This window comes from Nesoenas mayeri (assembly GCF_963082525.1).
Source record: "Nesoenas mayeri genome assembly, chromosome: 13".
In the NCBI taxonomy this organism is placed as follows: Eukaryota; Metazoa; Chordata; class Aves; order Columbiformes; family Columbidae; genus Nesoenas; species Nesoenas mayeri.
In genome coordinates, this window is record NC_137550.1 from 14,324,355 (window position 1) to 14,345,859 (window position 21,505).

Here is a 21,505-nt window from a genome sequence, read left to right on the forward strand (position 1 = left end):
GCTGGGACCCACCGTGTCACCCTATCCAGTATGGAGCCTCCCACGCTTCCCCATCCTGACTGGACATCCCCAACACCTCCATGTTCTCCCACCTGCCTCCCAACCTCTTGTTTGGGAACCTCCATGTCCCCCACGTCCAGGCGGGGACACACTTGTAACACCTGTCCAGGGTGTGGCACAACAAGTGGGTTCGGTTGGTGCCAGGGCTGGCAAGGGTGATGTGGGCTGCTGCCCTCAGCCGGCTGGAGGAGGTGTTGGTGTGAGGGGGCTGTTGAGGGGGCACTGGGAGCGCCCCCCAAGCCTTTGTCCCACCTTCCGCAATTTTCTTCCTTTGCACCGAGCCGAGCTCCAACTGCCACTTCACATTCAGATATGTGGATGGAGATAGTGGAGGGGATGCTTCACCCCATGCTTCAGTTTCCCCAGCTGCCTGTGGGTGCACAACCTGCCTGGTTTAGGGTGCCATGTGCCTACAGTCCCACCCCTGAGCGCAGCTTACCCAGCACCTCACCTAAGCCTCATGTAGCACCAAATGTTTGATACGTGGTTTCCTATTGCTTATTTGTTTTCCCAGCTGCGCTCCCGAAGCAGCTCCCGCAGCTCACAGGGCTGCCTGTGCCTGGTGCAGAGCACATGAGGCCCCGAGGTGGGTTGGAACGGGCAGCCAGCTCCTCTGCTCTCTCATACCCAGCTTTTCTCCTGCTGAACAATCCTCAGGGCTGACATCTCCCCCGGGCACCCAGAGCCCGCAGTCACACACAGCGCTTTCCTCCCAGCCCACTGCAGCCGGCGCTGGGGGGACATGGGAGAAACAGGCAGGGGGTCAGGAGTCACTCATGGGGATACAGGAGCACGTCCAGGTGAACTCCTGCCACACTGCATTTCCTGTTGTTTAGACCAGCAGTGAAAAACAAGAGATCAAAACAAAGCCTCTCCAGGCTGCGAGTCTCTTCCTCTTGCTGTTTGTTCCAGCATCAACTAATTAAAGCAACGGGAAATATGCTTTCCCACGGTGACTGGCCATCTTTAAAAAGAAACAGCACAAACAAAAGCTCTGCGGGCCAGGTGAAGGAGCGGGCCAGGGCAGCAGAGGCCAGGCTCCATGCCAGAGGCACTGGGAGGGATCAGCACCAGGTATGTGTTTTCCTGTCCCCTCGCTGAGATGCTGAAGCATCTGGAGGTTCATCTGAGATGTCCCGGGACAGGAGCTGCCACCCTGCCCTGCACCTCCCTTGCAGCACCCCCGGCGTCACACAGGATTCCAGGAGCCCACCCCTCGCCCTGTGCTCCTTTAGCAACTGGGCTGGAAGGGAAGGTCACAAGCGCAACTGTGGATCTTTGCTTTCCAGCACTGGCTGGACCTTCAGTGCACACGTGAAGTGCTGCAGGAAAGAGCGCTGGCAAGGCAGGGTGGTGCAGGGAGAAAAGAAACTGCTGAAGGAATATTTCAAACACTTTATTTAAAAAAAGTCTCAGTTAAAAACACAACGGCTGCGCCTTTCTGTGGGCAAGAGGCACAGCCCAGGCCCGGCTGGCCCTCAGCGCCGCTCCCGGGGCAGCTCAGGGGCCGAGCTCCTGCCAGGACGGTGATGTGGTGCTGGGCTCCAGCTGGGGAGGGTTCACAGCTCCGAACAGCCTCTCTCTTAAAAAACATGGAAAACCAGTTGTGAGAATGAACTCCGCGGTGTTAATAAAGGAGAGTGGAAGGAGCAAGGGAGGCTCTGCCGGCACCAGCAGGCTGCTGCTGGAGGGCCCACGCTCCCGCCTGGAGAGCCACAGTGCTCTTGTTCTCTTCTATAAAGAGAAAAATAATGAATCAACCAGCAGTAACTTCTTCCAAATTTCACCCGCAGCCACAGACTTCACCAGCTGCTCACATAAATACACTGTCTTCCCCATGGGAAATCCTCTTGCAGAAACCTGAGTCTTCTCCGCTAAACAACGTGCTTCAGATTCCCTGCAAAGAAAAGGAGGCAGGAAAAGATATTTCAGCCTGATGGAGTGGCCCAGCCAGGGGCAGGGCTGCAACGCCTACGCCCGATGGACCAGACAGAGATACAGGATGAACAGCATCAGCACAGACCCCCGTCCCCAGGCTGCTGCCCTCCTCTGAGCCCCATGCAGCCCCCAGGTCCTCCTGCATCCAAACGTTAACCCCCAGCTCCAGGCAGCCCACTAAGAGATTCTTCTGTTATGGACAGAGTAATCCCAGCCATCCCACCTTCCCTGCACCCAGGCCAAGACCTGGGCCTGCAGCCCAGCTTGTTGTGCCCACCTGTAATCAGCCGCCCTGTGCCGCAGGAAGACTGTGTGGGCACACGTGTCTGAGGCTGATGACACCCAGAACCATGTCCAGCAAGGGTTTCACCTCACTGAATTAATCACAGGACAGTTTGGGTTGGGAGGGACCTTTGAAGACCATCTAGTCCACCCTCCCTGTCACGGGCAGGGACATCTTTCACTACATGAAGTTGCTCTAAGTCCCGTCCAACCAACCTTGAACACCTCCAGGAATACACAGCTTCTCTGGGCAGCCTGTTCCAGTGTCTCCCCACCCTCATCGTACAACATTTCTTCCTTATGTCCAACCTAAACCTACCCTCATTCGGTTTAAAACTCTTGCCCCTCGTCCTGTCACTACAGGCCTTGGTAAAATCTCCCTCTCTGTCTTTCTTAGAAACCTCGTTTATAAAGTGAAATGCCACACTAAGGTCTCCCCGGAGCTTCTCTTCTCCAGGCTGAACACCCCAACTCTCTCGGCCTTTCTTCCCAGCAGAGCTGTTCCAGCCCTGGAACCATTTCTGTGGCTCCTCTGGAGCTGCTCCAACAGGTCCATGTCCTCCTTGTGCTGGGGACCCAGAGCTGGACACAGAGCTCCAGGGGTCCTGACCGGGGGACAGAGGGGCAGGATCCCTCCCTGCACCTGCTGGTCACGCAGCTGGTGATGCACCCAAGTTACAACTGGCTTCTGGGCTGCAAGTGTACATTGCTGGGTCATGTCCAGTCCTTCACGCCCCAGCATCCCCAAGTCCTTCTCCGCAGGGCTGCTCTCAGTCCCTTCATCCCCCAGTCTGCATTGATACTGGGGGTTGCCCTGACCCAGGTGCAGGACCTTGCACTTGGCCTTGCTGAACCTCATGATGTTAGCATGGACCCACTTCTCCAGCTTGTCCCGGTCCCTCTGCATGGATCCCATCCCTCGGGCGTGTCACTTGTTGAGAGTGCACTTGATCCCACTGTCATGTCATTAATAAAGATACTGAGCTGTACCAGCCCCAGTGCAGACCCGAGGGACACCACTTGTTACTGATTTCCACTCAGACATCGAGCCATTGACTGCAACTCCTCGGATGCGCCCATCCAGCTGATTCCTTATCCATCTAACACTCCATCCAACAAATCCATATCTCCCCAGTTTAGAGACAAGGATGCTGTGTGGGACCATGTCAAATGCCTTACAGAAGTCCAGGGAGATGACAACAGTTGTTCTTCCCTTAATCACCAATGCAGTCATTCCATTTTAGAAGACCACCAGATGTCTTTGACCACCTCTCTGTTACTCATACGCCTTGACTTCCAGGAGATCAGCTGTATGACCTTACTGGGCACAGACCTGAGGCTGACTGGTTGGTAGTTCTCAGGGTATTCCTTTTTATAATTTTTAAAACAGGTGTGATGTTTCCTTTTTCCCAGCCATCCAGGCAGCACACAGAGGGTGGTGACCAATGGTTTTCACTCAGGCTGGCAACCTGTCACAAGCAGGTCCCCCAGGGATGGATACCAGGCCCCACACTGTTCAACATCTTCACAAACAATCTGGATGATGAGATTGAAAGCAACCTCACTGAGTCAGCTGGTAGCACCACACTGAGTGCTGAGGTGGACATGGCAGAAGGGAGAACCATCTTATAGAGATCTGGACAGCTGGAAGAGTCAGTTGACAAGAAAAGCATGAACTTAAACAAAGATGAGGGCAAGGTGAAGCACCTGGGACAGCACAACCAAGAGCCAGCTCAGGATGGGATCTGTGTGGCTGGATCTGCCTTGCTGAAATGGACCTGGGGGTCCTGGGAGACAGCAAGGTGATGATTCAGCGGTGTGTTGCTGCAGCAACCAGGGCAAACTGGATCCTGGGCAGCAATTGCAGGGACATTACCAGCAGAGATAGGGATGGGATCATCCCACTCTCCTCAGTGCTTGTCAGCTGCACTTGGAGTACTGCGTGCAGTTCTGCTCCCCACAAATCCAAAGAGATGGACGGACCAGGCAGGGGCCACAGGAGGGCCGCAAAGATGATCTGAAGAACCTGTCCTATGACAAAAGGCTGATGGAGTTGGGTCTCCTCCCTGGAGAAGAGAAGGCTCGGGAAGACCTCATAACTGCATTGCAATACTTGAAGGGCAGCTAGAGAGAGGACATGGGCTTTCCCTTCACAAGGAGCTACATGGAGGGGATAAAGGGCAATGGGTATGAGTTGCACCAAGATCCTTTGCAAGGTATAACGAGGTATCACCTCGTTATAAGAAAGAAACTTTTTATAGTGAGAACAACTAATCGCTGGAACAACCTCCCCAGCGACATAGGAGAGTCCCCATTGCTAGAAGTTTTCAAGATGACAGGGGACAGGGTGCTAAATAATTTCACCTAGGCTCCCTTGCCCATGAAAGGTTGGGCCAGATGACCTGTAAAGTCCCTTACAACCTGGGCTGTTCCATTATTTTAATAGGGACAAGGCCTCTGCTCCTCTGCACAGCCAGAGAATAGGCAACGGCACCTGCTGCCAACAGGGACCCACATCTCTGAGCTGACGTGCCACTAATGCTGAAATCACACACGAAGCAGGAGATCGATGCCGTTGTACACAATGAGTGACCAAGTGAATGTGGTTCATCTTTCTAGTCAGTGAGAAAGACTTCAGCAAGCTTCCTGAAGTCCTCTCCAAAAAGACCTACAAGCCAGAAGAGTGTTGGCTTGGACAACCCACCTTTGATAGAGTTAAGAATTTCCTGGATCCTCTGCGGCTCGTTGCGGTCTGGTCTGCAGCTCGGTGTGATCTCCAGCACGTAATCAGGACCGTACTCTGTGAAGAACTGTGGGGAAGAGGAGAGGACAGTCAGCAGAGTTTGCAACTGCTACCAATTCAAGGGCTCAGCGGTGCAGCCAGGACAGCCTCAGGTCTACCCCAATGCTTTATTTGGGAAAGCTGTTGATGCCCATTTTACACACGGTTACCTGCAAATTTGATTCAAGTGCTGCCTATCAGATATCCTTACGTTCGAAGAAAAATCAGTGTGTTTCGAGGTTAACAACGCGTCTTTCCTGGCTGTGCATGCAGCTGAGCCTGCAGGAGAAAAACCTGCAGCACGTGGGCTCTACATCACAATGCAGAATCACAAATGATCGCCAACAGTTTGAGTGCACGAGCACACCACAGCAAGCAAAGAAGCAGACACACCAGGGTTCAAAACATCAGTGGTAAAGATGCAATCTGTGCTTTCAGTGCTGTGCGAATGAGATCACACCTGACCCCAAAGCAACGTGGGCAGCAGAAGCTGCACTACATTGTGGCTGCAAAACAACCATGACTATTCAGGTAAGAGATGGACCCAGGGCCAGCCAGAACGGGAGCCAGGGATCCAGCTGTGTCATGCAGCATGGGAGCACATACTTAGCTAATTAGCCCTCGTGTATCCTCGTCTGTGAGATCCTTAGACAAAGGCAAAACCATAATTCCCTGTAGTCACTGTAGGCTTGAATGGCCTTACATGTGCAGTTTTATTTCTGTAGGGTCAGTAACACTGATCTGTGGTTTGAGACCTATTATGAGCTTATATTTACTCCACCAAAACTCAGTCTAGATTGTGTCCCTCCAACCAGCTGTCCAGCCCCACTCAGGACTTTAAAAGACAGCTCATAAGTGATCACGATGAACAGCATATGGCCCCACAGCTGGTCAGAAAAGCTTCAGAGGTGCAACGTGGAACTTTCTGTAAGCTGAGGAAATCAAGGCTAACATTTAAGCCTTGAGAAAAGCCTGGCTCTTTCCTGGCATTAGTACATGCCCATGCTGAAGAGTAATTTGAGCAAACAGGTGACTCTGCCTCCCCATCCTCTCTGTAACCACCTGAGACTGGAGTTTATTGGCACCTGAGATCCTTTGCAAGAAGATGCGACAGCCTCAGGTTCTGGGAACAAGCAGCCACTGTGCTGCTAGGACAGAGCATTATTGTTACAAGAGTGTCCCAACAAAACAGGATTGAGCAGCGAGGACGCCATGTGGATTCGGTGGGATGAGTCTGCTCTCGTGCGAGGAGAAGGGAGGGTTGTCAAGGCATTACCTCGTGGTCAGGGATCTCGGAGGACAGCGTTCTCCCAACGATGAGCCCGGTCAGGTATGTCCAGCAGCGAGCTGTGTTGGCAAGGTTGTAGCCTCCTGTCTCCAGTAAGAATTGTGATTTTGGAGGGGGAAGAGTGGGGAAAGGGAAGAGAGGGGAGAGATTTTAGTGGAAGGGGAAAAAAAACACCCAGAGAGACAAGATGCACAGTTTACATGCATTCAGCTTATTTAATCCACTCAAGCTGTGCCCAAAACTGACATTGTGCACCGGCTGGCTACACAAGCCCAGGTGCAAATGACAATGTATGCAAAGACAGAGCTCCCAAACTGGACCCCAGTTACAGGGCACACGCCAGGATTCTCCAGCCACCATATCAGACCCCGCATGAGCCCCCGGCAACAAGGAGGAGTGTTGGAAGGTGACAGGAGCAGCGAAGGGCAGCGCTGGCGATGGGGGATTCTTCCCTTCCACTGCCAGTCTTCCACCCATCACGCACAACACACACGCCCAGCCATTCGCTGCTGAGCTCTTCAGCACTGTCATGTTTGAGAGGACAGACAGGAAGCTCATTAGTACAACTTGTGACTGCTTTACAAGTAAATGAGTTTTCATAGTCACTATGGTAATGGCCACCTCTGTGGTAACAGTGTATGAGCCCACAAGGAGAAACCTGAGCTGAAAGCAATTCTGCAGGAGTTTTTTTCCAGCAAAGAAAACTAAAATAGTAAAATAGAAAAGCACTTTGAAGAGACAGAGACTGTATTTTTCAACATTCCTTTCTCTTTGGGATTCTGGTTGTTTGTTTTCCCCCGGTCAAGTATTGACTCTTCCCCCAATTTCCACTTCAAATGCTTCCAGGAGCACAGTGCTGGGTCACTCCTTGCTCTCCCCACTGGACAAGCAGCTGGTCGTGCAGCACGGCAGGGCTAAGTCTCCCTTAGCTTTTGTGGGTGCAAGAGCCCTGCTGTTCCGTGCAGGCACCTGGGTCCTTGACCAAGCCGCTGCTTGATTCCAAACAGAACCATTCATTGCCAGATGCCCAAGGTTTGGGAACACAGCACTCACTTTTAAAGAGAATGGCTGAAGAGATCAGCACAGAGGGGAATAAGAGGTGCCACTGAGAAGCCAGGGACAGCTCAACAGGAATTATACAGGTCACCATACTAGAATCAAATTGTTCTGATAGCAAATACCATTTACTGAACTCCATGAATGGAGCAGCTTCAGCAAGCAAATAACAGATGTGAGAAAATATCAGAAACTAATATATGATGATATTAAGGGTCTTTTACAACTTAAAATATTCTACGGTTTTGTGATTCTACGTCATGGAAAAATGAGGCGGACAAGAAAATCCTACAGCTGAACTTCTAGAGTCTCCGTTTCTCAAAGAATAAAGCATGCAGTGTTGAACCGGAGAACTGAGGCAGGTTGGTGTTTATGGCACAAAACATGGACCTGTGATGGAGTCCTGACATAGTCACAGATTTCAGACTGGTTAACATCAGGGTTAACAGCCTCTGCTCTTCCCTGGAGGAGCCAAGCAGCCTTCAACTCAAAAACTGAGGGTCAGGATTGAGATTTACACCTGTTGGTATCACAGATTTCAGGTCTGTGTGAATGACCTATTAGAGAGCAGCATAGGGGAAATGGACCTGGGTGTCCTGGGGACAGCAGGGTGACCATGAGCCAGCACTGGGCCCTTGTGGCCAGGAAGGCCAGTGGTACCTGGGGTGGGTTAGAAGGGGGTGGTCAGTAGGTCAGAGAGGTTCTCCTGCCCCTCTGCTCTGCCCTGGGGAGACCACACCTGGAATCTTGTGTCCAGTTGTGGCCCCTCAGTTCCAGCAGGACAGGGAACTGCTGGAGAGAGTCCAGCGCAGCCACCAAGGTGCTGAAGGGAGTGGAGCATCTCCCGTGTGAGGAAAGGCTGAGGGAGCTGGGGCTCTGGAGCTGGACAAGAGGACACTGAGGGGTGACTCATTCCTGGGGATCAATATGGAAAGGGGGAGTGTCAGGAGGATGGAGCCAGGCTCTTCTGGTGACAACCAGTGACACGACAAGGGGCAATGGGTGCAAACGGGAACACAAGAGGTTCCATTTAAATTTGAGAAGAAACTTGTTGGGGGTGAGGGTGGCAGAGCCTGGCCCAGGCTGCCCAGGGGGGCTGTGGAGTCTCCTTCTGTGCAGACATTCCAACTCGCCTGGACACCTTCCTGTGTAACCTCATCTGGGTGTTCCTGCTCCATGGAGGGATTGCACTGGATGAGCTTTCCAGGGCCCTTCCAACCCCTGACATTCTGGGATTCTGTGAAAACACAGTGTCCTCCCAATGCTGCCCAGCGGTCACCGTGCTGAACTCCAGCCAGCACCAGCCCACGGGCACACACTCGAGGAAAGGCTCCGGGGGCACAAAGTGGTTTCCCTGTGAGCATCGGGACGCGTGTGCACTCACCTCCCCCCAGGATGAGAGTTGCCAGCTGCCACTGCAGGACGTACTTGAGGCACTTGCCCACTCCCTCGGGCGTCATGTTGAAGGAGCACATGGGGTCTCCAGCAATGGTGTCTGCACCCAGCTGCAGCACCACCGCGTTGGGGCTGAACGCAGCGTACACCTCCTTCAGCACACTGTGGAGAGAAGCAGGGGGTTACTATAAACACAGCTCGGGGGGTGCTGGGTCCCTCAGATCCACTGATGCCCCTCCAGTTTTCTGCATTGTCTTCTCACACACCCCTCATACCCGTTAAGCTCCCTCTGGTCCCAATTAGCCCTCCACTACTCTCCTGCAGTAAGTTTCTCTCTCAAAGCACTCATCACAGGGCTGGTGAAGGCAAAAACATCACTAAGAACACACAGGGGAGGGGGATCTAGTCCTGATCAGCTTAGTGACAGCACCAAACCACATGGTTACATCTGTACCCAGAGCAGTAGGGCTGTAAGAGCCAAATCCAGGGGTTTTTCTCCTCTGTAAAAGTCACATTGAAGAGAAGGATCTGGCAAAACAATCCTAAACTCTCACACACGTCTCAGCAGGACCAGGCAGGTTGAGCAGGGCAAGGCTCTGTCCAGGCTCTCTCTCTCCTCTCTCCCACACGGCTCTTGAGGCAGAAGCACATTTTCCCGCAGCTCTAGAGGATGCTGAGGTGCAGCAGGGCCAGCCCCTGGAGACAGTTTATTACAAGTATTCTCTCTTGCAGAAGGCAGTTGGGCATGTCAGGCATCTGGCTTTGCTCCAGGAGGCTTTTAGTATCATGAACACCACAAAGGGAATAATCCCGTTCCCAGCACTGTGCTCCAAAGCCCCAAATACAAGGCAAATAATGGAGAAAAACATGTCCCTTTCACTACAAAGTTTTTATTTTGCTCAAGTAGAAACAGATGTGACCCCTGGAATAAATGCTCTTGCCTTGGTTAAGAGAACCAAAGCATCACCAGTTCCTATCTCATATGCAATTAGAGGCCACTGCGGAGCTGCTTCCATGACAAAGAGCATTTATGAGCACTCACCTGAAGAAAGTTAAACAGTGACTGTGCCCAGACAAGGAGCCCCACTGAGCCCAGTGCCAGGGCAGGGGCCTGCGGGGCTGAGGCCGCCAGCTCTACAAACACCACAAATTCACTCCTGACACTCACGCATCACTGGGAAAAACTTGACTGGTGAAAAGAAAATGTCCAGAACAAACTCAGAGGTAAAATACACAAGCCTGGGCGAAGGCAGCATCTCCACTCAGCACGCGTATTCGCCCCGGGGACAGCAGCGCAGCCGCAGCACCGCAGCAGGGCTGGCTGCTCACACCACGCGTGTTTTGACAGCTACCAGGCCACGCTGACCACAGTCTCACCAAGCTAAACGGACCGAGGCAGAGAAAAATCACAGTGCCAAGGACAGAACGGTCAAGTCGGCATAAGCGTCCTTCCTGAAGTGACCCAGAGTCAGCCTCTCGACTGTGTATGTCAAGGACGGGATGGATGAGAGGGCTGTCACCTCTGCCCAAGGCCCACGTTGTCCTACCCTTCCCCTGAGTAAGGAGGACCCCTTCCCACGCAGCAGCAATTAATAACTACGTACTTTAATTGGAGCCTGTGCCATTCAGCTTCTAGAAGCAACAGGCAATGATCCGTGTGCCATGCCGCCTCGAAAGCGGCACCAGAGTTTATCTACTACAACACAAGTGATCAAACACAAGCGCTGCAAATTACAGAAAGGAAAGCTCAAAGTGCACATGCTCCAAGATGCCAGGACCAAACTTCCTTCCCATTTATTTGTATCACTGTGCTGTGGCAGATCAGTCCCCAGCAGCACTGGGCAGGAAGCCGTCCTTGGCACCGACGGAGGTGACACCGTTTCGCACAGTCTCTTTGCCTTTTTTCTCCAGGAATGCCTGATCTGGCAGCGCCTCGGCAAGAGCAGAGGGCTGCAAGAAGCCTTAAGGAAGGACTGTAATTAAAAATAGTAAATAAATAAAATCTGTGAAGTCTCTGTCCTCTAAAATCCCATCCAAGTACACTACACCAGAGCAAGAAGGCTTACGTTTCACAGATCTGGTAATACTTCTCATCCTGAATGCCATCTTGAATAGGTACATTCACGCTGTAATAGCGACCTTTCCCCAGGCCAACGTCTGTCACATCACCAGTGCCTGAAAACCAGAAACACCCCATGGTTAAGGATGAGGGAAAGGGGATCAGCAGGAGGAGACACGTGTGGGATGGGAGCAGAGAGCCAGAACCCCTGGTGTGCTAGTGAAGCCCACTTGCCAGCACCAACACAGGAGGGGCTGGACAGACCCGCTTCTCACCCTCTGCCCAGTTCTGTCCTGCAGCTTGCAAGGGCTGAGCTGGCCACCCAGCAGCTTCACAGAATCCCAGAATGTCAGGGGTTGGAAGGGCCCTGGAAAGCTCATCCAGTGCAATCCCCCCATGGAGCAGGAACACCCAGATGAGGTTACACAGGAAGGTGTCCAGGCGGGTTGGAATGTCTGCACAGAAGGAGACTCCACAACCTCCCTGGGCAGCCTGGGCCAGGCTCTGCCACTCTCACCCCAAACAAGTTTCTTCTCAAATTTAAGTGGAACCTCTTGTGTTCCAGTTTGCACCCACTGCCCCTTGTCCTGTCACTGGTTGTCACCCAGAAGAGCCTGGCTCCATCCTCCTGACACTCCCCCTTTCCATCTTGATCCCCAGCAATGAGTCACCCCTCAGTGTCCTCTTGTCCAGCTCCAGAGCCCCAGCTCCCTCAGCCTTTCCTCACACGGGAGATGCTCCACTCCCTCCAGCATCTTGGTGGCTGCGCTGGACTCTCTCCAGCAGTTCCCTGTCCTGCTGGAACTGAGGGGCCACAACTGGACACAAGATTCCAGGTGTGGTCTCCCCAGGGCAGAGCAGAGGGGCAGCAGAACCTCTCTGACCTACTGACCACCCCCTTCTAACCCACCCCAGGTACCATTGGCTTCCTGGCCACAAGGGCCCAGTGCTGGCTCATGGTCACCCTGCTGTCCCCAGGACCCCCAGGTCCCTTTCCCCTACACTGCTCTCTAATAGGTCATTCCCCAGTTTCGCCCTTTCCACAAGCAGAAAGGAAGAAATGCCCAGTGTAGCTGCCCCTCTTCTCCTGAGTCAGCAGGAGAGGCAGCGAGACACCTCTGCTGGACGGAACAGATGGGACTTGCCTTTGCTGCGGCCTCATCAGTGATGTGTGAACCTAATTAGCACCAACTTCATAAGTTCAACTTGCCTGGGAAAAATCCTGGTGAAAACTTGTGCAGAGAAACAGTCATGACTTTCGAGGTGAAACTAAAGGCATCTTCAACTCCTACCAGAAAACAGAAGAGGAAAAATCTTCCATGCATCATTCACATAAATGAGAGTCTAAACACACAAACGAGCCGCTCAATAACCACGGGGCAGCTAGCAGAGCGGGAACAGAATGAACAAAGCAGAAAACCAGACATGGCTCAATAAATCCATCCTTAATCAACAGAGACCTGAATTCAACTGCAGCAAGGTCACAACTGACATTTATTTGGTGGGTGTCACGCTAATCAGCACTGGATGGGTCTCGACAGCTCAGGTCAGCAGCACTCGCCCGCCTGAAGGAGGGAGCTGAGCAGGGACACCCTAGCCAGAGATGGCTCTGATTGCAACCAGAGCTACTGAGCTCTTGTTCTCAGCACTGCTGCAGCTCAACATGCCTTTTCCTTAAATACGTTAAAATAGTGGGGGTGGAGAAGGAAAAAGTAACAGAAAACAGAAACCAAATGTGGGGGAAAACAGAGCAAAATGAAGCATACCATTACACTTAGGAGAGCAGGAAATGTTGATGGTGTTGAAAGAACGTCGCTGAAGGTCAGCAGTTTCAGCAAGGCCAGCTCTGGCTTTAGTTTTACAGCATCAAGCCTTCTTTTAAAGGCAACATTTACTACTGACTGACTGCCTCCATCCGGCACTGGTGGCGTTAAACAACTAAACACCGTCAGCAGCTGTTCTGCTGGGATGAGACAAGGGGCTGGGGGACGTCCTGGCTGCAGAGCCACTGCCGGAGGGGATTACTGGAATGCAAACATGCTGTTTGTGGCTTTAGAGACAAGACTGCTGCCCAGACCCTCAAGAGAGGTCTGATGAGCAGCACAGGGTAAATTCATCAAGCAGGACAAGGCAGAAATGGATTGAGGGAACCTGACTGCACTGAAAGGAGGCAAAGCCACAGCTGCTGCAGCAGGTGAAGCCCTTCTGTCCCCACAGACCCCGACCTCTCCCATCCCTCCCCAAGTCTGCGTGGCTGTGCTGTTTGCAGCCTGTGCTGGGCCTTACCATCCCCATGATGCAAATCCAAATCGATATAAAGGACACGGTCAAATTTCTGGCGCAGCCGCAGGATCCCCAAGACAGCATCATTCAGGTAACAAAAGCCAGAAGCTTCATCTCTGTAAAAACAATGTCTGAGAGGTTGAACATCGCCAACGCAATCGCCACTGACCTCAGAGTTGTCACTTCTATTTCATGAGCCTCCAACTCACGGGGGCACAAAGGAGGATGAAGAGTCTGGGCAAGGCCCAGCAGCTGCAAAGGGATGGGTCAGGAACATCTCAAAGCACGTCTGGGCAGCACAGAGGACACGACTCCTTGTGCCAACTGCTTCTCAACCCTGGGCTTGCTGGTGGCTGGTAACGCATGACCCGGCTGTGCTGCAGAGAGGCCCTGCCCCATGGGGGCTTGGCAGGGCACCCCTGAACATTGCACTGTCGCACTAATAAAACGTTAGCTTTCTACACCTGAGACATTTTAAAGAAGTTTGCAGCCACTCGACTCAAACCCACTCTCTGCTGTACCTCCTCTCCCCCTGCAGCAAGAGGACAGGCCCCCGGACAGTCTTGGCCATTCCCCTGCAAGCGCTGGGCAGGCAGAGGCAGCACCCAGGTCACTGTCCCCAGGACGGTCCTGGCACTGAAAGGCAGGTCCAAGGCAGTTGAAACACTCTGCTGCTCTGCTCCAGAGTCCCAGAGGATGATGGTTAAGCCTCTTCCCAAAGCAACACCCTCCCTTCCACCCCAGCAAAATGCAAACAGGATGCTCCACATGCAGTCCCTCACAATACAGCTCTTGGGCTCAGCCAGAATAAACAAAGGACAGATGCTGCATGGAAAGACTTATCCCTGATATACATCGGGGGCAGCTGCCATATTGTTGGCATCAAAGGAACAAGAAAGTTTCTCAATCCCTACTGCAGACTCGCTTCAAAGTCAAGTCCCTGTCACCACTCGGCACTAGCCCATACACACTCCCACTTTGCAGCAGGAGGATCCGAACCCCTCTGCCCCGGGCTCAAACGGCTCCGGGATCTGAGATCTGCCTCTTGGAAATGCTTCTTGACTTTCAGCCACAGCACTCGGCTCATTTCCCGCAACACTCCCTGCCCAGCAAACAGCTGCTAACAGCAAGGAGCAAGCCTGGGGCAGCAGAACTGCACTTGCTGCCATCCCCTGCAGATGTCAAGGAGCACAGCTGCTTCCCAGTGACACCGTTCGTTTACAGTGATGTTAGCGGCTGTCCTGGGAATCTTCCTGAGCTGCAATTGCACACTGTACTCCTCCCCTCTTTCCCAGCCTCTAAGGAAGCAAAGCGAACCACGTCCAGTCTTGGGCGCTGTCTCCACGCTGTAACACACAACCTCTCTCAAACCTGAGGCCGAGCAGAGCAGGACGCCGGCTCGGACAGCGGCTGAGCAGCGTCACAGCTGCAGCTCACGGCCAGGACACGGGATTTCTGACCCCACAGACCACACAGCACAGCTCGGGCTGTCACTGCCAGGACAGAGAGCTGGGCTGGGTCAAGAAAAGGGACCAGCTCAGCATCCCACCCTCTGCCCCAAAGGCACACCAGTGAACTGGGAGCTCTAAAAGCCCCAGGTGACAGTGGTTACCATTCCTACCTCTGTGACCTCGGAAAGTTAACTATGCTACTAGACAGCAGGTCTTTTTTGACAAAAGGACATGTATTTTGCTAGGACACAGGTCCTGGAGCTGGGTGTCGGTCTGGCTGGACCTTCACACTGGACTGGCACCTACCACGGCGGCTGCTCGCTCCACAGCATCCTGTGCCACCTCCCCGCGTGGCTGGGAAGGTCCTTTGGGATCAGGAAGTATTCAATGCCTTTTTTAAACAGACTTTTTGCTTCCCAGAACAATGCTAACAGCACAGCTCATTGGCAGCAACGCTGCTGAGATTTCTTCTGTTACAGGCATTTTATAAACCACGCAATCGAGATAAAAGAGAACGGAAGATTTTCAAAGAGCCATCCCTCCTGCAAACAGCAAGGGAGCGCAGCTGAGCCGAGCCCAGCTCTCTCCTATCTCACCAAGCCAAAGCTGAAGGCACCTCCAGCAAAGCGCTGAGCAGGAAAAGGGTCCTGACGAGATGCTGCCACCACTGGGATTTGCACATCACCAGAGAAACATCCAGGGTTTCTCTCCCAGGTCAGGAAAGTCACTGGAGCAAGAAGAGAAACCTACGCATTCATGTACAAACTGTCAGGGTTAGACACGTGGTTTGTGACAATTTCTGGGGCTTCTCAGTAAAAACAGAACAGCACTGCGAGGGCCAGTTAACGGGACAAGGAAGGGTGCTGTACTGTCTGCATTTGCAGACAGGCCTCATGCTCTGTGAGATGGGGGACACAAAATAAAACACACATCCATGGAAAACAGGGAAGCCATGGAAACAAACTATTTTTACCACTTTATTTTCATCACAGGATTCAGGGACAAAATTTTTACTTCCTCTCCTGTTTTTCTGGAAGCTCATTGTTGACATTACGGCTCAGAGTCAACAGCCACCCACAGAGCACGGGGAAAACAGAGGTCAGTCCAACACTGTTCCAAACCTCTTATTCAGAAACCAGAAAAGCCACACCAACCAATCTGGGTGATAGTTTCTCATTCCCTTCCATGTTGGGAGCAACACCAATCGTTTGCCTCTCCACAGCCTTTGCAAAATGAATTCTCACTGGAACTCCCAGCGATAACCAAGTACCAATGGACGGCAGGACACCTCTGATCACATCGGTCCCAACCTGCGCTGCAGTCCCTGGCAGCACCAGGACAGGGCAGTAACCAAGCGGCTCTCAGGCCTCTGCCCTACGCTCTGCTTCTGCCCCATCCACCTCCTGCCTTCCCTCACCCTCGCACACCTTGTTCTCTCTTCCAGCCGATCCCCGCTGGATGCAGCGGGAGCTAGAGGTGGGGTTCAGACAGCAGGTGAGAAAACACAAGGGAAGAGGTTGTTTTCTTACTTCTTTGCATGATGCCACCCTCCAGGCCAGTTAATCGCTACCTTGCACTTGCCATCCAGCAGGCACTGGGCTGCGGTGATGGTGGCTCCTCCCACGGCTGCCGCATACTCAAAGATCCCTTCGGTAGCCGGACAGTCGTAACCTGCGGGAGAGAGTCCGTGTGTCAGACACAACAGGCCTTTTCCTCCGGGGAAGCACATCCTCTTTGTTTGGAGCTCCAACCGCGGCTCGAACTTTCTGTTCCAGACACAATGAAAAAGTCATGGCACAAAACCCTCCCAACAGGTACTGGATTTGGACTCACAGAGCAGATTTAGGGGGTGTAAGTAGGAAAAAATTGTATTGGGTTTGAGTGGCAAGGTTCCAATATAAGTTGGGGAATGAGCTGTTGGAGAGCAGTGTAGGGCAAAGGGACCTGGGGGTCCTGGGGACAGCAGGATGACCATGAGCCAGCAGTGGGCCCTTGTGGCCAGGAAGCCAGTGGTACCTGGGGTGGGTTAGAAGGGGGTGGTCAGTAGGTCAGAGAGGTTCTGCTGCCCCTCTGCTCTGCCCTGGGGAGACCACACCTGGAATCTTGTGTCCAGTTGTGGCCCCTCAGTTCCAGCAGGACAGGGAACTGCTGGAGAGAGTCCAGCGCAGCCACCAAGATGCTGCAGGGAGTGGAGCATCTCCCGTGTGAGGAAAGGCTGAGGGAGCTGGGGCTCTGGAGCTGGACAAGAGGACACTGAGGGGGGACTCATTGCTGGGGATCAATATGGAAAGGGGGAGTGTCAGGAGGATGGAGCCAGGCTCTTCTGGGTGACAACCAGTGACAGGACAAGGGGCAATGGGTGCAAACTGGAACACAGGAGGTTCCACTTAAATGAGAAGAAACTTGTTGGGGGTGAGGGTGGCAGAGCCTGGCTCAGGCTGCCCAGGGAGGTTGTGGAGTCTCCTTCTCTGCAGACATTCCAACCCGCCTGGACACCTTCCTGTGTAACCTCATCTGGGTGTTCCTGCTCCATGGGGGGATTGCACTGGATGAGCTTTCCAGGGCCCTTCCAACCCCTGACACTCTGGGATTCTGTGAGAGAACCCCAGGCTGGAGCAGGTTTGCTGGCAGGACCCCGCGGGGTCTGTTCTGAAGGACTGCACCCATGGAAAGGACCCATGCTGCAGCAGTTTGTGGAGGACGGTCTCCTGTGGGAGGTCCCCCACACTGGAGCAGGAGAAGAGTGTGAGAGGAAGGAGCAGCAGAGACAATGTGTGATGAATGGACCACAACCCCCATTCCCTGTCCTCCTGCAGCACTCAGGGGGAGGTGGGTAGAAGCGCTGGCAGTGAGGCTGAGTCGGTGAAGAGGGGTGTATGACTGGGAAGGTGATTCTAGTTTTGTTTTGAATTCTCACTATCCTCCTCTGTTATTAATTGGCAATAAATTCAATTAATTTCCTTAAGTCGAGTCTGTTTCGCCCATGACGGTAACTGGTGAGTGATCTCCCTGCCCTTACCTCGACCCATGATCTTTTCCTGCATATCTTCTCCCCTACCCCACTGAGCAGGGAGGGAAAGAGTCTTGGTGGGCACCTGGCAGACAGCCAGGGTTGACCTGCCGCAAAAATCAACCATCAAAATGTTTCTTTGCACTCAGATCATTCGCAGATGGGTCTTGAACCAACTTCTGATCTGTGTGACTGGCCAGCCCGACCTACTGGTCCCTCGTACCATCTCGCAAAACCACTCAGTTCTCTGGCTGCTCTACCAGGAAAGCCCTGACATGGTCACGGATGTACCTGCCACCAAAAACAGACATCCACAAAGGAGACAGGCCTAGGTACGCTGCAGCTCTATAGCTGGAATATGATCTTCACCTACTCCTACAGAGCTGAACCCCAGCAAGGTGTGAGCCCAGGGCTGCTCCTCTGCCTGCAGAGCAGAGCAATGTGAAGGGCAGATCTGGGGAATACTCAGGAGATGAGTGCAGCCCCTGCACCACCGCCTCAGTGCTGGGTCACTCCCGTTCCTGAGACAAAGACCGTACCCACCGCCACCCGCCCGCTGTCACCGCTGCACTGCGCGCGTGTCTCAAGACGGGAGCAGAGCCACCAGGCAAACAGCAGCCGCTCCGCGTTTCAGGCCGTTGTGCACGCGTGGCCTCCACCGCAGCAGCCACTCTCAGCTCTGCGCCGAGGGCAGCACGTCAGGGCCCCCTGTCCCACTCCAGATCCTCAAAGCAGCAGCAAAATGCGCTGGCTCCAGGTGTGCGAGGGACAGGCAGCCAGCAGCAGTGTGGGGCTGGCTGTACCCTCTGCTGGCAGCAGTGAACACACCAGCCTGAGGAGGGATGGCTGGCTGCCAGGGTTCAGCAACACCCCAAGGAGCACTGCCCTCCACAAACAGCACAGCTGAGCTCACCTCTCTGACCGACCCCCAGCAAAGACCATCCTGGACCTGCTGCCCAGTTAATCTCTTGCTGAACACACGTGTCCTTACCCAGTCCATACTCCACAGACTCCGGGTGGTCATCATCCCCCTCCTCACTGACCTTCTGCAGGTGCTGCAGGTAGGCGTCCGTGTGGAAGCTTGCCATCTCCTCCATGGAGGCCACTTTTGGCTTGACTATCCTGGGCAGAGAGGAGGAAGGGAGCATGTTAGGTCAAGAGCCTGCAGAGTTCAGCTGGAATGAGCAGCTTTAACCTCCCCAGACTAGCAGCCTTCTTTTGAAAAAGCAAACAGAATGCCCTCCTCCTCTCGCACTGGACTGTCAGAGTGAGAGAGCCGCTCAGCGGAGCTGGAGCAGGCCTTTCCCCAGCACGGCAACGTCTGCTGTGCCCATCCCAATCAGGAACGACTGCAGGCGCTGCCTGCATCCACCTTTCCAATTTGCTTCACATTTCTTCTTCTTTTCTGCGCATCTCCCAGCTTGAGCAATCCCCAGCAGTCCTAGCACTGCTCGCACACAGGGGAAATGATGGCGTGACAGCGTGCAGGCTCAGCCCAGTGCTGCAGCAAGAATCCAGCCCGCTGGGTCAGGAGCTGACCAGCACCTCTTACACACTCTTAACTCCCCCTGCATGCAAAGCAGAGACCATCTCTGTCCTCAGCAACTTGCACGTCGCTTTTCCCAGCCCTGCAATCAGCCTAAATAAATCTTGTGACATGTCAAAGCCCTCTCCAAACCCCACACTCCGTGGGCACACACAAAGGCACCCCAGTACAGATCCCTTGCTACTGGAAGGCTGCAAGAAGCTGCCAGCTCCAGGACAGCCCAGGCGCCGGGTACTTCTCACCCACAGCAGGGGGAAGAGCCCTTTGGCTCTGCCTCTGTAACGGTACCTACAGCCACTCGACCAAATGACCAGAAAGGAAAAAAAACAGTTTAAAATATTCCCCATAGGACTTTCTGACCCTGCTGAACTGGAGCATGGGGTGTTTTTTTTAGATTTTATGAGATGCGACCCAAGAGAAGTTGAGCTAAGCCTTTTTTTCCCTTCATATTCCCCCGTGTCAAGAGCCTAATGGGTCAGGAGGGTTCTCACTCTTTCGCTTCAGACCTCATCTTCTCTCCTGAACAGCACCAAGACCTCACAAAAAGTCTCCCAAATCAGTCATGACACAGCAAAACAACATGGTCCCTCTCAGCATCAGCACTGGCCCGGGGATTTGGAGCGGTATCAACAAGGACGGTTTCTACACCACGACCTCTGCTCAGAGCCACGAGAGCAGCAGGTGACAGCGTGCTCTACAGAGAAAGCACAGGGCAATTTGTGTCCCATCCAACCAGGAAAGGTAATCATAAATTACACCTGCCAGAATTACCACAATCTTGGCCATTGAGCTAAACAAGCAGACTTTCCTCAGTTCCAGCAGGACAGGGAACTGCTGGAGAGAGTCCAGCGCAGCCACCAAGATGCTGAAGGGAGTGGAGCATCTCCCGTGTGAGGAAAGGCTGAGGGAGCTGGGGCTCTGGAGCTGGACAAGAGGACACTGAGGGGGGACTCATTGCTGGGGATCAATATGGAAAGGGGGAGTGTCAGGAGGATGGAGCCAGGCTCTTCTGGGTGACAACCAGTGATAGGACAAGGGGTAATGGGTGCAAACTGGAACACATGAGGTTCCACTTAAATATGAGAAGAAACTTGTTGGGGGTGAGGGTGGCAGAGCCTGGCCCAGGCTGCCCAGGGAGGTTGTGGAGTCTCCTTCTCTGCAGACATTCCAACCCGCCTGGACACCTTCCTGTGTAACCTCATCTGGGTGTTCCTGCTCCATGGGGGGATTGCACTGGATGAGCTTTCCAGGGCCCTTCCAATCCCTGACACTCTGGGATCCTGTGAGCTCTCAGAAATACACACGGTGTGTGCTCCTATAGTCACACTGCCAGCAGGGACAGAAACCTGCAGTTACTCAGTATCTTCCAAACCTCAGCAAAGAAGAAGATATTCTGTTCACAGAAAACAGGAGCACTTACTTCATCTGATCAAGTAAGGAATACGCTTCAATCAACGAATGTACCATACTGGCCTAAAAAACGGAGAAGAAGACTGTGAGAGCAGCTCTGGCGCAGGACAGGCGCTCGGCCAGCGGGGCTGAACGGCTCCCGGGCAGGGCCCCCCACGGGGTTCGCGGGGTCACTCCCGGTGCGGCGGGGGCCCAGCAGCGCACGGGACCCCGGGGCGGGGGGGGGCACCGGGAAGTGCCGCCGGTGTGAGGGGAGACACGGGCCACACACCCACCGCCCCTTCCCCGAGCTCCCCGCGCCCTCCCGCTGCCCCAAGGCGCCGGCAGCCGCCCCCAAGCCGCCGGACTCGCAGGCGTTCCCCCGGCCCCGCCGCTGCGCTCCCAATGCCCCGCGGTTCCGCACCACCGCCCCGCCACGGCGCTGACCCGCTTGGGCACTTTGCAGAGGGAGTCGCAGAGCGCCACGTACTCCGGGCTGTACACATAGACCGGCGGCGGCGCCGCCATCGGGCCCGCCACGCCGGAACCCCGGCCCTGCCGCCGGACGGGCGCCGCTCCCCCGCGGAAGTTCCGGCCCCGGGCCCGGCGGGAGGCGCCCCGCCCCGCGCACGCCGGGAGCTGTAGTCCCGCTGCCGCGGGGAGGCGGGGCCGCCACTCGCCCTGCAGGCGCTTCATTGGGGACCCCGCGCACGTCCCAGGGGCGGATTTTCTTTATAAACCCAAGAACTGTCACTGAAACAGGCCCGGGGCTCGTGTGCACCCGCCTGCCCCCAGGCAGGACAAGGGGGATGGTTTAAACTAAAGCAGATTCAGGCTGGACATGAGGGAGGAATTGCTGCCCTGAGGGTGGTGAGAGCCTGGCCCAGGTTGGCCAGAGAGGTGGTGGATGAACCGTCCCTGGAGACATCCCAGGCCAGGCTGGACGGGCTCTGAGCACCCTGAGCT

The 21,505-nt window shown here is 54.1% G+C and overlaps 1 protein-coding gene across 7 annotated transcripts; it reads right to left on the minus strand.

The window, feature by feature from the left end:
• Window positions 1-1,447: 1,447 nt before the first annotated feature.
• HDAC8 (histone deacetylase 8) lies at window positions 1,448-21,132 on the minus strand. Of its 7 annotated transcripts, XR_013922738.1 has the most exons (13): window positions 20,987-21,132; window positions 20,571-20,623; window positions 18,596-18,726; window positions 17,614-17,711; window positions 16,165-16,265; window positions 13,147-13,259; window positions 12,071-12,148; window positions 10,868-10,976; window positions 8,791-8,963; window positions 6,339-6,433; window positions 4,985-5,090; window positions 1,878-1,957; window positions 1,448-1,794 (listed from the first exon to the last, which is right to left on the minus strand). XR_013922738.1 is itself a non-coding variant. In XM_080352474.1 (12 exons), the coding sequence occupies exons 1-12, from the start codon at window positions 21,065-21,067 to the stop codon at window positions 1,935-1,937; spliced, it is 1,161 nt and encodes a 386-aa protein (XP_080208600.1). In that variant the 5' UTR covers window positions 21,068-21,132; the 3' UTR covers window positions 1,448-1,934. The 7 variants fall into 7 exon arrangements, 5 of the variants coding, with proteins under 5 accessions (XP_080208600.1, XP_080208604.1, XP_080208601.1 ...); XM_080352474.1 differs by having other exon boundaries at window positions 1,448-1,957; XR_013922739.1 differs by lacking the exon at window positions 1,448-1,794 and having other exon boundaries at window positions 1,925-1,957; window positions 6,339-6,437.
• Between the last annotated feature and the right edge of the window lie 373 nt (window positions 21,133-21,505).

Coding starts and splice junctions, on each gene's coding strand:
- HDAC8 (XM_080352474.1), bottom strand. CDS start 21,067: ATGGCGGCGCCGCCGCCGGTCTATGTGTACAGCCCGGAGTACGTGGCG. Junction 18,727..20,570: donor TCCTTACTTGATCAGATGAA/GTAAGTGCTCCT, acceptor CTCTCTGCCCAG/GATAGTCAAGCCAAAAGTGG. Junction 13,260..16,164: donor TGCTGGATGGCAAGTGCAAG/GTAGCGATTAAC, acceptor TTGTTTTTACAG/AGATGAAGCTTCTGGCTTTT.